At 35.9% G+C, this 17,559-nt stretch overlaps 1 protein-coding gene across 1 annotated transcript in view; it reads left to right on the top strand.

The window, feature by feature from the left end:
* Positions 1–17,559, top strand: part of RUNDC3B (RUN domain containing 3B) — a 55,458-nt gene that overhangs the window by 29,564 nt on the left and 8,335 nt on the right. Inside the window, exon 8 of the mRNA XM_055806262.1 lies at positions 3,635–3,792. Within this exon, the coding sequence (XP_055662237.1) occupies positions 3,635–3,792 (158 nt within the window). The remainder of the gene's footprint in view (positions 1–3,634; positions 3,793–17,559) is intronic.

Below are 17,559 nucleotides of genomic sequence, written 5' to 3'. Positions count from 1 at the left end.
CATCCTTATATCCAGACAAAAACATAGGATCAGTTTGAACTCTGCTCTTCCTAACCGCTCCTGAAGACTCAAATAATGAGGCAAGTGTCATCAACTCCAGAGAAGCATTGAAGAGAATGGGTGGATGTTAATTTTTTGTAGTTAATTTCCAAGGATACCCCAAGAAGGGGTACCCCATCAAAGTTGTGACAGACATCTATAGCAAAAATACTGGAACATGGTGTCCAGACCCACTAGCCAGAATAATTAGGAAGCTGTACATCTGCAAAAGCACAAAGATCTTCAGTGGCTGTGACAGCAGATGAAGGTTTTGGTTTATTCATGAGTCTTAAGATTCAGAAACATTTTTATTCCATGGGAAGTTATTTGCTGATCTGATACTGAGTATTTCAATTTTTTTTTAGCATTACCATTTTAGTGAGTCACATTATAGTAGCATTGTCTTAATGAACTGCAAGCTTGTGTAGACAGTTAATGTAGGGGTGAATTCAAGTCAGTTTTATGATAACTCTTTGAAAACTTTGTTGATTTACTACAATTTTCAAAATGATAGCTACTCTGACAGCCATGGACACTTTCCTAATTGCCCTCCTTTAGAATGCCTACTTGACAATTGCAGCAGCAAAATAACTTTTATTTCCACAGACAGAGAATTTTCCGTTGTCTAATTTTCATTTGGGATGTGCCAAATTTTTATATAATTCGCTTTGACTATACTACATGTGCTCTACAATAACTTGAACAAACGACCATTAAGAGGTTAGATGGATCATGGGATAGCGCTCCTTTCCAGAGTGCTGCCCTCCTTCCCTTTTTAGGACCTTTTTCATGGCAATAAGTTGCAGCAACAATTGAGTTGCACACAGTGCAATAGGTACCAGTTAATCAGAGACAAAGTGTTTTCTTTCAAACAAAGGGGCTTTCTGACATTTTGTGTGTTGGAAAACTGGATGTTTGTGACATGAAGACCAGTTAAAAATAATGTATTTGTAGTAACTGATACTGTGAGTCTGATGGATCCTTCTTTTACTCTATGGTCATTCACTTTACGCAAACAATGATAAATTCCTTTTCTTCCTTCTAAGTATGTATACCGCAGTCATTAATAGCACAGGTGAATGATGTTTACCAGGGTCACAATATGACTAGCAATTGCATTGCAGCTGAGATAAAGGTATCCGTGTGTTCTGAGTTGTTTGAATTGTAGGATAGAGTCAGGTAGTACTTTAGCAGGGTAAATCCTAGCATTGCTTTATTGTATCAACATTGCTGTGCTGGTTTAGACCAGGAATCCTTGCTTATCCTACTATCCAATCTTGGATACTTGCCCAAAGTAGATGTGGAGGGAAGAATAAAACCAAAGCAAATATAAATGTGCTGGTTTTCTTCTATTACTTTCTTGGCCAATCCATATCAGCTGAAGGACTTCCTGAAGATGGTAAGGTTTGTCTGTTTAGTAACCCATGATGGATCTCTCTTAAAAATATCCCCTTGACCCCATGTAAATTTTTAGCATTCAAACCATATTTTTGGCAAAGCATTCTGTGTATCTACCATCTGTTGTGTGAAAAGCTACCTCCTTTACTGTCTTTCGAATCTGGCTCCTACTAGCTTGATTTCATGGTGCTTAGCTCTTGTATTTTAAGAAAAGTACAGTCTCTTACTTCCTGTCCTCTCAAGGCCGCTCTGGAAATATGAGTTTGTCTTTTCCAAGTTGTCTCTTGTCCAAATTAATGATTCATAGTTTACACATTTGTTACTTATGTGGAAGTTTCCCCTTCCCAATTTTGGAATGGTGTAAACTGTTCACTTTTGTGTAGTAAACCTCTAGATTTTTTGTGTACTGTTTATACTAGAGTTTTATATGCTTTCACTGGTGGGATGATGCATCTCCATGTTGTTATCAATAGAGTTATTTACTATTCATAGTATTCTGTTTCTGATACTAATGCTTTATATCTAAAACATCTTTGTAAAAGGTTTGATGTTTCTGGGAGGCAGAAAATCTGTGTATATCCTAATGAATCATTTAGTACTTTCAAAGCACTACTTAGAGCTCCAAGGAGTAGCTTAACAGTCAAGAAAACAGTAACATTTGACGGGGCAGAATCAGGCCTACTGAAAAGCTGTGAAGATTCCTTGGAAGCTTGTACTGGGACTAAAATAAATTCCTATCAAATATAAATATCTCTAGTGGCTAGAACTGTATGTAGTAATAGAATCACAGAATAGTTGTGGTCGAATGGTACCTCTAGTGACTGTCTAGTCCAACTCCTCTCCTCAAAAAAAGGTAGACTAGAGCAGGTTGCTCAGGGCCTTGTTCAGTCAGGCTGTGCATATCTCAAGGATGTGGATTCCCTTCCTGTCTGGACAACCCGTTCCGGTGTTCATTAGGGGAAAAAAATTAAAAATAGGAAAAGTTTTTTCCTACCTTTAAATAGTTTCCTGTATTTCAGTTTGTGCCCTTTGCCTCTTTTCACTAGATACCACTGAGAAGGGTCCGAGTGCATCCTCTTTACACCCTGACATTAAATATTGATACGATTCTCTTCCTCCCGCTCTTCCCTTCTCCCCAACCCTGGACTGAGAAATTCCAGTTCCTTCTGCCTCATCTCATATGGGAGATGCCCCAAGCCTCTAATAGTCTTCGTGGTGATATTAGTAGCATTTTACTACTTTTAACAACCTCTTTTGATTTTTGGGTTTCATGTAGGCACCTATGAAAGTGTGACACATTTTTCCACAGACTTCAAGGAGTGTGCAAAATTTTATGCAATATAGACTTATTGTATCCAACTTTACCTAAGAATTGATAAGTTACTAACATCTGACATGCTGGGACTCTGCTTGAAGAAGAAAGAGATAGCTGCTTAGTGTTGTAAGCAAATGTGTAATTTGGGAACATACTTTGTGACCATGTGTCATCACAGTTGCTGTTAAATACTCACATTGTGGATTTTTGTAGATGACTAAGTAGCTGGACTGTGATTAGGACTGCCCCTATCTTTTATAGTATCAGTGGGAAAAATGACAACATAAATGCACATTCCAGTTGTACATGTCCAATGTTACTAAAAGAAGTGACCTTCATACCTTATGCTTTATTGTAGATTAATATTTATTTCAATAACCACCTTCTGTCATTTTAATGTATGATGTGGTATTGGAGTTTTCATAGAAACTTTAATGTTGGATATGTTTTTGTAATAGTTCTGGATCCCTTTCATTAAGTATGCGGTTCCATAGAGATACATTCTACTCTTGTCCTTACACAATTTGTAACATCCTGCATCTGTTAATTTGTAGAATTCTAATTTTTTTCTTGTACTAGTGACTGTTCTCTGTTTTGAAAAATGATTTAGTGTTCCATGCTGTCTCATTCCTGCCTCATTATTTCATCCATTATTCTATTCTTCCACAGGAATATAAATAAGTACGTTATTTTTTTTATACCTATTAGGAAATATCATACTAAATTATTTACTAATCTGTTAAAAAATAAAAAACCCTTCACCCTACAACAAAACCAAAGTAGAACTGTATACATCTTAAACCAGAAAAATGTAAGCATACATAATGAAAAGGCTTTTTTGATAGTGTGTTCTTTAAAGCTTTCTAACACTTACATTTCCAGGGTTACCTTGAAGAATTGGTACGACTCAGAGAAAACCAGCTATCTGAATCTGTCTCACAAAATAAACTGCTGTTACAAAGAATTGAAGATATGGATCTAGCCCATAAAATGGAGAAGGAACAGCTGGAATATATCATTGTGGAATTGCAAGACCAGTTGTAAGTTAGTATAATGGAGAAAAGTTATTAGAGCAGTATTACATAAATAATTTAACTTATTTAACTATACAATGTGAAGAACTTCTGGTCCTGTGGAAACAAATCAAACTACTTAAAGAAATTTATGTATTTTACGTTTCAGGGGGGGTGGTGTTCCTGGCAAGTCTTGTATTCAGAAATGGCTCCCCTCAGAACTGCAGTAATGTAAGACAGAATAATTCTGAGATTAAATTATGGTTTTTTGAGATCTGAAATAGCTTACAGTAAACTTGCTTAAATTTTTAACACATTTTATAAAAAATATTCTTTATATTTTATTACTTCCAGCTTTAAGGCTACCCTTAAAAAATATTGGAAGCAGCTTCCTTTTGAAGACTATATTTAAAATGTTAGGCAGGAGAGGATGAATCTATACAAAGAAAATAAATACTTTTATTTTATTTGCATGTTGTTCAGATGCAGTAGAAGTTCATCTGGTAGTCCTAGAAATACTCAAACTGATGAAACAGTTTGCTACTCACCGTTTCCTCAATGCAAGACAAAATCCTAAAACAACAGAAGGCTTAATTTTTTAATAGCATATGTGACTTCTAGTATGATAAATAATCAAGTATATTATGAAACTTACATAGTTTATGCTCCCAACCTTGTTTGTTGGGTAGGGAGGTACTGTCCTATTGAAGAGACACTCCCTGGTAGTGTTTCAAGACCCAGATAGATGGAAGACTTACTGTGTGGTGATTAATTGCAATGAGGCTGCTATAGTATACATCTGCAGTAATAGTATATTCCATTCTGTTCATAACAAATACAAGATATACTATTTTACCTTCTCTCTGGAGTAATTTGTATGTGTTTGGGCCCTGAAGTAAAATCGAAGTCATCTGTGGCCTTTGAAACAATCCAGGATGAAGAGAAAATAAAGATGGCTTTGGGGTACTTTGGTTCTCTCTGCCTAATGTCTCACAGAGATACCACCCAGAAGGGTCTTTTCTATGCAGTAAAAAGTACTTCTAGTTTGTAAACAGAGTTGGTTTGGTTTTTTTTTTTCTCTTTCCTTCACTTCTCTCTTGAAGTAGGTCATTTTATGCCAGTACTTGAAATGGATTTTATAAAAATCCTCAGGAATATGGAATTTACATTTTAATTATGCCAGTTTCAGAGCTGAGGAAGAAAAAAAGATGGTTTTCCAAGTCTTTTTTTCTCCCCCACCCCACAGCTGCTGATTGCCTGTAAGCTTTTGAGATGACTGTTCTTGAGTTCTTTGCTGAACTTACTGATACAGCTTATGATTCGTGTTGTACTTCTGGCCTCCCTCATTATTTGGAGGAGATGGGGGGGAAGGTGTGAGCTCATTTTAAACCACTCTGATACCTGGAGATTTTGAATGTTCAGACCTGCTGTTAATTTTTAGCTGAGCTATATGCAATCAAACTGTTCTAAAGATCTGTCTTTGGAGTTTGATTTTGTTTACCTGCTGTTAATTTTTAGCTGAGCTATATGCAATCAAACTGTTCTAAAGATCTGTCTTTGGAGTTTGATTTTGTTTGCTGGCTTTTTTATGTAAAGGCTCAAATTGTGGAGCAGTTTCTGTTGTATCTTGACAGTGTGTTCTTGTATAGCTGTTTGTGAGACACTGCAGTCAGGAGCCTGAACTACACTGGATATTTGGAGGGAGAGGTATAATTTTGCATTGTTATTGCTGTGAGTGTAGCATGCCTGTCAGATGAACTCTTCTTAAAAGTGTGTTAGGAACTCATAGTTCCTTACTGAGGAGAGGGAAACCTAGCAGGTTTCTGATGGTCAACGCCAGTCATAACATCTTTTAATCATTCTTTCATACTTGTTTTTTGTTTTGTTTTTTGTTGGTTTTTTTTTTTGTTGTGGTTTGTTTTTTTTTATTATTCTGACCAAAAGTGAGCTGGCAGCAAAATAAGTGGTATCACTAATGTGACTGTAATGAGGCATGACTTTTGACCAATTACTTTTTATGGTCCAGCCATTTTAGAATGGTGTTAGTGTAATTCTAAAACTTAGTGTTTTGCTACCCTACCGTTAGTAGCATTTTGAAGTAGTAAATGTATTCTGTAATCTGTTTAAATTCTTATCAGCACGTAAGAGCAAGTGTGGGATTGTAATTCTGCCCAAGGCATACTACATTACTGTTTGTAAAACACTTTGAGATCTGATTTAGGATTATTTGCTGTGTAATGGAAACTATTATAAATAAACATTCTATATTTTCTTTTTAACAATGCTTTTCTATTCCACTGGCTGTTGTTGTTGTTAAGGTAGCAAGTTCTACTGCTTCAAACTTCTGTTGAGTAAGTATTTGTTGATGTTTCAAAAGTAGTATTTCACAGGCATGCAAGTCAAAATGTTCTGTGTGTATTCTCATGGATTTGAGGAGAATCTGAGTCTCTCTAGGTCTGCCTCCCCACCTCGACACCCCCCCCCCCCCCCCCCAAAAAAAAAACAAAAACCCAACAAAAAAAACCAAAAAAAAAAAACCAAAACAAAACAAAAAGTGGAGGGTGGGGAATGAAAAATCTGACTTTCTTGGCAGTATAGGTTGTTGTTGCCAACTTGGAAACCAGGTAACACTAGTGATAAGCAAGGCTTCCAGGTTATAAATTAGATTACCTACAAAGAAACTTTTCCGTATTCACATTTAATAAGGTAGTTTGCTGTCAAGCATGAAATATGGAGATAGGAGGCTGGAGAAACTTGGAGGTAATTTTTGATTTACAGCTGCTATGCAAAACTTAAGAATCCTGAAATTTGTTGAATGTTAGCTTTGTCTCATGTGCTTGAGTATCCAAACCACAATGAACAGCAGAGTTTTGAACTTGGTTAAAAGCCATTTCATGGATCTCTTGAAAACCAATATCTAGAAAATAGTGAAGCTGAAAATCTATCAAATTATTCACAAAAGAGTAACTTTTTTTGTGTGTCTCAGCTCCTGATTTCTTAGTAATATGCCCACCCATCTGGGAACTGGGTGTCTCACCATCCTGGCAGGTGTCTGGTTCAATCAAGTTTGAAAAGTTTGAAACTGCAATAGACTATCTGATCATCAGTTGGACATGTTTAAACCAATGCACAGCTGATCAAGAAGATGATTCAGACTGGATGTTAGGAAACCTTTCTGTATCAAAAGGGTGGTCAAACGCTGAAACAGGCTTTCCAGAGGTGATCGATGCCCTGTACTAGTCAGTGTTAGAGGCACTTGGAGATAATGCTTTTAATATATACGCTTTTGGTCAGCCCTGAAGTGATCAGGCAGTTGGATCAGATCATCATTTTAAGTCTCTCCCAACTGGAACTATTCTGTTCTATTCTAACAACTTGCTCTTTCACCACACTTAGAGCGTCTCTAGATGAAGTAATTGCCTAGTGATATGTGTCAATTGTAATAATAATGAGGCATATTCATATACATTTCATGTACTTCTTTCAGAAGTGTTTGCTGTCACTGGGACATGTTTTTACCTGGGACTTGTAGTTGAACATTAGGGAACAGTGCTTTTGGCTCTATCTTCTACAGAAATAGTGTATTTTTACAGTGAGGGTGGGGCAGTTCTTAAGGCCTTAAAGTGCTTAAAATGAACAGCTCTTCAGTGCTTAAAAATAGCAGCTCATAGGAGGACAGCCAAGAGAAACCTGTGATCCATGGCATGCCTAACTGAAGAAAACAGTTCAAATTCTGTAACATTCAAAATGTGATGGAGAGGGATCCCAAATCATCAAGGAACTGTATCCTGGAGTATTCAAAACTCACAGAGGCAGCCATTTCTTCCTCCTCTAAGATCATGCAAAGAAGTGTTGAGTGCTTCTTGGAACAGAGAGACACTTGATTGTGTACCACATCAGTAAAAAAATTCTGAGCGCACACCCCCCATGTAGATATATTTATTTATTTCTAAATTATATACATGTACTTCTGTACTATTATGTACATTATAAAACATACACTAAAATAGAAATTAAAAAGGATGATATAAAGGTGAAATAAACAGCGATTTATTTTCTTTCATTTATTAACAATACAAAAATTATTTTCTTTCTGTACCTCAAAGGACTGTCTTGCGCATCCCAGTTTGGAGACCGCTGCCTTGAAGGACTAGTTAGCTTTGTCAAAGAAGTGATTGGGCAAAATCTGGAGCTATTTGCCCACAACATCCTTGCCTTAAAACTTTATCTCAGCTTAAACAATCCTTTTCCCCCTTAGGGTGAGTCTTAGTCTTTTGCTTACATACTACCTGTGTCTAAGGCAAACTCTGCTTATTTTGCTGCTTTAAGGTTCAGATTCTGCATCTGAAATTGGTATTTATATATGTTAAATATCGATGTATGATTACTGGAGAGATTCCATCAATATTCTGAATAGTGAAAGCTGGAGGAGAGCTTCTTACGAGGCATGTAGTGATAGGATGAGGGGGAATGGCTTTAAACTGAAGGAGGGTGGACTTAGATTAGATGTTAGGAAGAAATTCTTTACTGTGAGGGTGGTGAGGGACTGGCACAGGTTGCCCAGAGAAATTGTAGATGCCTCATCCTTGGCAGTGTTCAAGGCCAGGCTGGATGGGGCTTTGAGACACCTGGTGTAGTGGAGGGTGTCCCTGCCATGGCAGGGGGATTGGAACTAGGTGATCTTTAAGGTCCCTTCCAACCAAAACCATTCTATGATTCTGTGACTAATTCCCTACATAGTGACTCACTGATGTTACAGAAGCTAACCACTTTCACAAAAAAGTCTTCTAAAATTAAGTGATGAGGTTTTTTACCTTTGTATACAATGCTTTCCTTAACTTAAAATACTCTTAATCTTTTTCCTTCTGCTGTGATATTTGTTGACAAGACAATAGTGATCTCCATCATTATTACCAACGTAGGTTTCCTCCTGAAGTATTTTTCAGGTTTTCAGGCTGGTGTGCCTGGTATAAGATGGTACAGCCTCTTTGTCCCAACTAGTGCAGTATTTTAATTTTTTTTTTCCAATTTATCACATGTACTGCAAATTTATTTCTTGGATTCGGTGGCTATGCTATATTTTATACCAGTCTGTTTTTTAACGCTCTCTGCTGTTTCTTCCTGTATTGCGGTCTTGTTCTGGTTGTTTTTTTGTGGAGGAAAGGAATGTTAAAGCTCTTCCGTCTTTGGAATTCTGTCTTCGGTTATGGCTCAAATAAGACTCAAAATTGCAGGGACACTCATGTCTTACATTGTATTAAGCCTGTCTGTATAATTAAGAATTCTTTTATGTTCTAGTAAAACTTAAAGGTAGATTTATTTAATTTGTCTGGCTGTTACTTCAGAATTTGTCAGTGTTTTCAAGGCCCAAACAGTACTTGTACTCCATTATTAATATTTTAATATAGCTGTCTGATAGGTTCAGCAACGCTGCAGTTCCTATTTGGATAATACAAATGTATTTGTAAAGACAGGAAATGACAGTGTAGTTGCAACCCTGAGAGACTGTTTCAGTGACAGCCTTTAATTACAGTAAACGTTCTGTGTATGCTTCCACTCCTGAGTTGTACATGGCCCGTCACTTACACTTCACTCTTTCAGGCACTGACTATTGGAGTACTCTGTCCACACAACTATTTTTTCCCTATGCTAGCACTGCACTGAGCTCAAGCTAATGCATTCTGCCTTTCAGAGAAGTCCATCAGCTCATGCTCAGTAGCACCTGAACATAGCCACAATAATTCTGAGAGAGCAGCATGCCAGAGTAAATACATTTTAAAGTTCAGGCAAAATGAGCATTTCAGTTTCAAATCCACCATGTCCTTTCAGATCCCTTAAGGAGTACTTAAAAGGAAGATTTACTATATTCTTTGTAGCAAAGATGATTCATTTCCAAAGACTGATCATGCCCCATTTGGTTAAATAACTTGCTTACGAAAATAGTATCAGTGCTTTTCCTTGCTTCAAGATTCTGTTTGTAAATGCCCTAGAGCCTTCAGAGTGCTGCCACAAATATCTGCCCAAGAACAGGCAGCGGGATGGTCACAGATGAATTCATAGAGGATGTAGGCTGTAACTGTGCTGCCAGGGGTAAAGCAGAGAAAGAAACAGAAGCAGGAAGGGTCTGAGCTAAGGCTTTGAAATTGATCCTGTGTCTCCTTGTAAGTAAAACTTTAAATGTGGGTTGCCTGGCTTTGTAATCCTCGCTCAAAACCTAAATAATCTGCAGAAACAGGAAAGCTAGATGACTTTTTTTAGCACTCTTGCCTTCATTTTCAGATAGTTTTCTTGTAAGACTTTTTGTTTGGTTTGTTTGGGTTTTTTTAAAGAAACTGAATTCCTCAACTCCTAAGTACAGTAAATCCAATTTGTTGTAGCTGCTTTATTTTCTCGCTGAGAGAACGTGGGAGATTAAATTTTAATCTTTGATCTTCTTGGTGAATTTCTCTCCTAGAATGTCAAAATTGAGAATGCTAATCCTTCTTTCCCTTTAAAGCTTTCATGGATCCTTGCTATCAAACCATAATTCACATTAGCCACACTTCTATTTGTAATGCTTCATATATGTCCTCTGTCTCCCTCTCAAGTTTGCAGCAGCAATTTTAAATCCTTAGTATTGCGGTCTGGTGTGGTTTCAGCTCCTTCTTTTCTAAACTTGTCTGTACTTACTTTTTTTTTTTAAACAGCATAGAAAAAATATTGCATATTTTGATAAATATTAAAACTGTTTTGGCAGTATTTGGAATTTTGTTTTTGTGGAATTCTTTCTTTTGAAGTTTGCTGTACTATTGTACTCCTGCTGATAGACAGCAAGAAGGCAAGTTCAGTTTTCAGTGAGGTGGAAATCTGTGAATACATGGGAGTTTCCTTTTTGCTTAAAAGTCTAACTAGGAAAAGTTCTGCTGGGCATAGAACATGGACAGACAGACTCCTGCAATTTAGAGTGGAGCATACAGAGTGAGGTACAGCAAAGGAATGTACAGAATTAAACAAAATTGCAATCAAGCTTCTGACATGACAGAGGACATACTATTTTTAGAATCCAGGGGGATTTTGCATGAGTTTATTGCGCAGCAGGAAGCCAAAAGCTTCTGGATTGATAGCAGCCTGAGGAAAAGGACTTAATCTGCAAGATGCAGTAGATAGGGTTTTGTTTTTAAACCCTCATATTTTAATCTCTCATTCTGAACTTTTTAAAAGTGGGCTTAAAAGTTTTATTTTAAACTAGACCTTAAATTTTAAAAAAGTTAAAAGCTTTTTAAGTTATTGCTGCCTTCAAGGACAAGTTGTGTTGGTATATTTATAGCAAAGTGCTGGCTGACTCCAATGTGAAGAATACTCATTTTGTAGGGAGTGTGTCCTCTGCTCTCTTTTTCTTTTTTTCCTTTCTTTTTCTCTTGATAAGTTAGAGAATTATAGGGGCTTTCCTTTGATGGTTTTGCGTAGTTAATTACATTAGCATGGCAATGTATCCCCTTCTGAGCCTCTACTGTGTAATATTAAAATCTGGTTTTATAGTGACATCCTTGCTCTTTTCGTCAATATCTATGCTCCTATAGATAAAGGCATTGCATAGAATTTGCAAGAAAGAAAGCTCTAAGTTACTTGAACGTTAGTGTTTCATGCATTCTGAATTTCAGAGTCTTTATCCAATGTAGAATTCTAAGATTGGGAGCAGGGGGGAGTAGGGCATTTCAAAATAACAATGAGAAGTATTGAACGTTTAAGGGCCTCAATGCAATGCAGTTGCAAATGATGCACATTCCCAGTAGGAGAGCATATTGTATGGATCATGGAGTTTTTCCCTCTTGTTAGTATTACCTGAACTGTAAAAAAAAAAAAAAAAAAAAAAAAAAAAATACTTGCTTTGGTATAGTAATGCTAAAGAACCTATTAAAAAAAAAAATAAATGTTTTCCTCTTTTAATTCCACAAAGAGAATTATCTCATGTCTAGAACAGGTGAACCTGAGGCTTTGATTTCAGAAAAGGGTTTTAATACCTTGATACTGTGGATGGAGGGAATAAAGAACATCAGGTAAAAAATAGGGTAAGTCAATCATGGTGCGTAATCATTAACTGTTGGAGTACAGTCATAGAGACTGAATTTGATCTCTTTGTGCTTTACTCATTTAAATAAATAAACTTGCATTATCATTTGCTTCTGAGAGTCCCAATTTTTCTTGCTTCATTTCTTAACCCTCATATTCATTTACTGTAGATTTTCTTCTATATTCTGGAAGATACTGACAGGAAAAGCTACTATTTGATAGTGCGTATACGTGAATGAGAAGTTGAACAAAAGTTGTTTTTATATTCTTCTAATACATTTAATGCAGTTTACATGAAGTTCAATACCAAATTAAATGGACTTTAAATGACAACTAGTAACAATATAACCAATTTTTGTAAGGCTGGAAGAATAGCGCCAGGTTAAAATGGTGAGAGGCTAGTTCTGTATTGGCAAAGATATTACGTTATCATTGATATACAGACACAGTCTGAGATTCTTCAGACAAAAGAAATATCCAAATTATCCCAAATTTCAGTTTTATTTGACTATATTTATTGGTTTAAATAGATCAGGTCAAGAAGTTGAGTTTCATCCAGTAAAAACGAATAGAAAAATCCATTTTCCACTTTCAAAACAAAATTTAAAGTTCTTCTAAAATACAAATAGTGTGCACACACACAGATTCACAGAAATGTTTGGAGTCTTTTTTGAATTATGGATGGTATTTGTAAATTTAGGATACAATTTGCTTTTCTTTCTTTGAAATCCAGTTTTAATGCTACAACTTGTCATGTTTTTTTTCAGTGTTTTGTTAAAATAAAACACCGTTTAAATGATTTCTGAAAAGGCTTAAAGTAGAAAAAAGTGAAATGTCTGAAGTTAAAACCAAGAAAATACAGTGTAGTATGTTACCTGATTTCTTGAGCAAGAAGCTTTTATTAGCTGCCTTTCTATTTGGATAGCAAGTGGTTGAGATTTAGACTGGTGCTTTTTCTTTGTCATTACTTAACATAATTAAAATTTTCAGTATTTTGTTATCCAAATTATAATTTAAAGTATGCTTGGCAAAGATTTTCATTGCCACCTGTTTTTTCTTCCCATGTATCCATTTCTACTGTTCTTTTCGGGGGGCAGGGGGGAGATTTCTGTGGGGGATTTTTGCCCCCTCTCCCCTTGGATCACATTTTCGTCCTGCATATTCTTCATTCTGCAATTGTCTTAGACTTTGAAGCTCTGTCTTACTGTTTGCGTAGTTTGGTAGTTGTATTAATTCCCATTCAACTACCAGGAGGAACTTACATTGTTCACAGTTTGCAGCCTTCCCCCCCCCGCATTTTTTTTTTTTTTTTTTTAACCAACATGGTCTTCTATCTTTCAAAGTAAGTGAGGATTCCCTTATTCACTTTTTTTTGTGATAGAAACATGGCATTCTGAAGGAGCTTGTATGCTGGTTTTGGCAAATCTTTTTCTATGTAGAAGATCCATCTGCTGAAACTCATGCTGGCGTAATATGTGAGTGGAAGTTTAAAAAAGTGGTTGTACTGTCACCCAAAGTTTACCCAACCATTTTGCCGTTGGTATTGCTGGTTTTACTGAATTAAAGGAAAGCATGTTAAAATGGCAAAAAAATAGACCACTGATTTTGGTGAAGTTTTCTTCATCTGCTCTGAAGAAAAATCTTGGTATTTTTCCTTGCCCCCACCACCTGTATAGAAGTGTTCTTTTAAAAGGGGTTCAGTTATAGACATATAACTTGTATTTACATGACTGACATGAAAAAAAATAATCCTTGAATGACAAGCTCAGTTTGAGAGGATATTTACTAAAGGCAAGTTTGGTAATCTGTCAAAAAAAAGTCATTTGCTAAAAGCCCTCCATTTTCTGGCAGACAAGAACTGATACTTGAAGAACTGAATTAAAAGCTGTTCTTTAAGTTGCTAGTCAAGTTCAGTATTTTTCCTGTTTTCAGTCAAGATTTACTATCTGGGGAAACTGAAGTCTTATGGGTAAAAAAAGTCTCACGGGTAAAAAACATCTCACGTTATTCTCCTCCAAAGGAATCTGGCCTTGTTATTTGTGCAAGGACATGAAGAGTGTCAGTCACACACTGCAGTGTGTGTGTATTTTAATGAGCACATGCAAAGTTACCATATTGTAGTGTGTTCTGGTCCATTCTTGAGGTCTGTCTTCTGAAATAAAATCTCCACAGTAATTAGACTAGAACTCAAGAGTCAAGTTGCTGGTATTTCTGCCAATGCAAGTTTAGCCAAGTTACTCCAAAGGTCAGGGAGATCAAAGGCTCTATAAAGTTGATGACAGTAATTTTATTACTGGAGGATGTATTTCAAGATCTTCAGGCGATAAAAAGATTGCTGAAAAAGTTTCAAGGGGATCTATTCTGTGGCACAGCTAGTACCGTTGCTGTGTCACACGAAGATCTGTTGGCCAGTCAGAGTAAAAAAAAAAAAAATGTGGTGTGGTAGGACATACGTGCTTTTTTTCACTGCAGCAGCTGCCATTAGAAGGTCTGCTGGGATCTAACTGCTCTGGCATCTAATTTGGGGAATACTGTGTCTGTGCACAGGGCACAAACCTGAGGGAGGTGATATATTGCAGCATCAAAGTCTACTGGTAAGTAACTCATTTTCATACCTGCTGATCTAATTTCTCAAAGTCCAATGACATACCAGTCCAGACAGCTCACTGTCTTGCTACAGTACTGACAGTTTGAAAATTTCCTTTTATTTTAGAGTTGCTTTTACAGATTTTAGTTATGTTCATATATGCTATCAATTTGAGTTTGCATTCCATATTTCCTGTCCTAAATAAAGGTTTTTAAAGCTTGTTCTTTCTTATTCAAATGTTTTTATTTCTTTTCAGCTTTTATTTTCATTTTTACTTTTCACTACTCAGGTAGTTCTTGAACTGGAGCACTCATCTGATATAATTCCCTTTCTTAGGGAATTAGTCTGTTTGGTTTATTTCCTGTCTTCATCTGCTGGTAGGAGGGCAAATTGCCAATTGGATTGGCATTTTCTGGATTTGGAGAAATTAAACTTGCAGGTAAGAAATTACTGGTTTTTCACAGGTATAATTGGAAACAGAACTGACTTTATTATTATTATTATGATTATTATTATTATTATTATTATTATTCAAAAAAATATCTGTAAGTGGGTCTTTCAGAATAGGCTTCCAGTGGCATTAATCTGGATTTGTTCCAGGGGAAACTGGAAATCCAATCTAGCTAAAATGAAACAAGAAATCTTATGTGGTTACCAAGATAAGGCTTTTCTGTATTAGGTTGGACTAAACTTGAGATTAATCTTTATTTACTTGTTTATTTTTAAATTTCCAGAGGTAATATAGTTACAGTATGGCAAATGACCAAAGATAAGCTGCTTTTTATATCATTTTGGTTTTGCACGCAGAAGCCCCACGTACAGGCTGTCTTTTGTCCCTATACCCTTCTACAAAGGAGTGAATCAAGTCAGGTCACATTTTCAAGATGCAGAAGTCTTAGATGTGTTACTTCAAAGGAGTAATTTCTTATCCTTTTGAGAGGTAGCAGAGTTCCCAAAAGCAGTGCTAGGGCAAACAGAACTGTTTGTGGGGTTATCTTATGAATTCAATGAAAAAACAAAACCCCCCAAAAAACCTGACACCAGCTTTAAAAAAATAATTTAAAAAATGTACTGTTGCAATGATCCATTTTCAGAGTGGTTCCTACGTGATTGTACCAGAACAAGTGAAAGGGCAGCATACTGTGGAGCAGGGATGGAAATGAGCAGTAATTTTTCAATTGTATTTTATTATTATATGCATACCATACATAATTGTAGTCTGCTTGTACTTAAATAACCTCAAAATAATAAATCATGAAATAAACATATCAAATAAAATAATAAAAGTTGAGGACATTGTCAAGTAAATATTATGGAGAACACCTAACAGACAGGGCCAGTGAACTCTACTACAGAAGGACGTTTATTGGAAGATTTCACTAATCTCACTTTTCCCTACTTCTTAAATACACAATTAAAGGGCTGAAAGTCAGAAGCATGCAGAGACACTTCTGGGATTAGCTGTATAAACCTGATGTTAATACTCTGCTGTTATTCTTGAATAAATGTAAGTAAATTTACAGGCCTGGAAGGAGTGTATGTATCTGCACATCAAGCAGACACTTAAGCCTAACATGGGAATACGCTAGTGTTGATGAGTTAATGAATCCTCTGTATTCTTTTGTAATAGGTAGGAATTCATTAGCAGGATGTTTTTATTGAATACTGTTTCCTTTTTTTTTTTTTCCTAAGAGGAGCTTGATTTATCTACTGGTTTCTGATGTAAATAACAACAAATATAAATGTAAACCAAATATTTGTTGGGTTTTAATGATGTCTTCTAGTTTTAAGATGATGATCTCATCTTTTTTGCTGCTTGTTTTTCCTACCAAATTATTAGTTGCCGTAGTATTTTTAAGTTTATGGAGGTTTTGAATTTACAGAGTTTTCTTTTTTTAGATATTAAATAAACCTACCACAATCTAAATGTCATAACTTAGACAGGGTATACTGGGCTAACATGGTGAGACTGTGTATAATGTACTTATATATGTGCATTATGGAAAAATCTATGCTGTGAAGTAATAAAAAGGATATTTGATCATTGTAACGGCAGTTTTTTGAAAATGTTTTGCCTCCAGCATCACTGATGCCCCACTCCTGTAATAAATCCCAACAAGCATTTTGCTGCATTTCCCTTGTTGCTTTTCAGTATGAAAATAACAATTCAGGAATTCCAAAAGAATTAGAAATATTCCTTTTCTGCCTGCCATCTCTTCCTATTTTTATTTTTTTTGTTAAGTTTTTCAGAACTTTAAATATGATATTAAGTTGTCTTATAAAAATACTTGTCGGGGTGAGGACTGCTCAGGGCACAAATGTTGAGAGCAGGAGAAAACTGATTGTTTTCTTTCTGCAGATCACAAAAAGAGAGCTTCTGCTACTTTTTGCCAACATGATTATAAAGAGATGGAAATGGTTATAGGTAGAGAAGATACCAGTTGTGGATGGTAGCTCACAGGTTTTCAGACAACCAAGAATTTTTTCATGCCTGGATTAGGTGAAATACCATAAATCACTTTAACACCCCCCCTTGCTTTCTTACATATTCTCCTTATTCTACATAAAACTTTATGCACTCGGCAGTCTTACCTTGTTAGTCTGGGACACCCTTTTCAGCCATATCTCATACGCTGCCTTTCTTTCATTCAAAAAAAATGATAAAAATCATATAATCGCTTATTAAGATCCACTGTATTCTCCATGTACCAACTACCTTCCTGAGATTATTACATTTGGAAGCCGTTGGTTTTATCTTCTTTTTGGCTTTCAAGTTTTCTATTTTGACTGAAGAAAAGGAGTTAACAGCTTGTTGTATATGCTCGTTGTCTTGTTTTAACTCAAACTTCATTGTATTTCCTACTTTATTAACTTCTTTCTATAGTAAACCCTCCTCTTCCTGTTCCCTTTTTGGGATGTTCTTACTCCTGTATTAAATGGCTTGACATATTGTCTCCAAACCTTAGCTTGTATCATCCTTAAATAATCACAGCTACAGACCAATAGAACACTATCTTACTGAATTTTATTTAAAAATAGACCTGCATACTTGTGATCTTCGGTGTTATTCTTATGATGTATTATGGATTTTGTTCCATGTAAGTTACGCTTATAAGTTATGAGGTAATGTCCTTCATAAAACCTAGCCTTTGAGTCTT

The sequence above is a fragment of the Falco peregrinus genome, chromosome 5, assembly GCF_023634155.1.
Source record: "Falco peregrinus isolate bFalPer1 chromosome 5, bFalPer1.pri, whole genome shotgun sequence".
Classification (NCBI taxonomy): domain Eukaryota; kingdom Metazoa; phylum Chordata; class Aves; order Falconiformes; family Falconidae; genus Falco; species Falco peregrinus.
The sequence above is the reverse complement of the archived record's forward strand: the minus strand, read 5'-3'. Positions and strand labels throughout refer to the sequence as shown.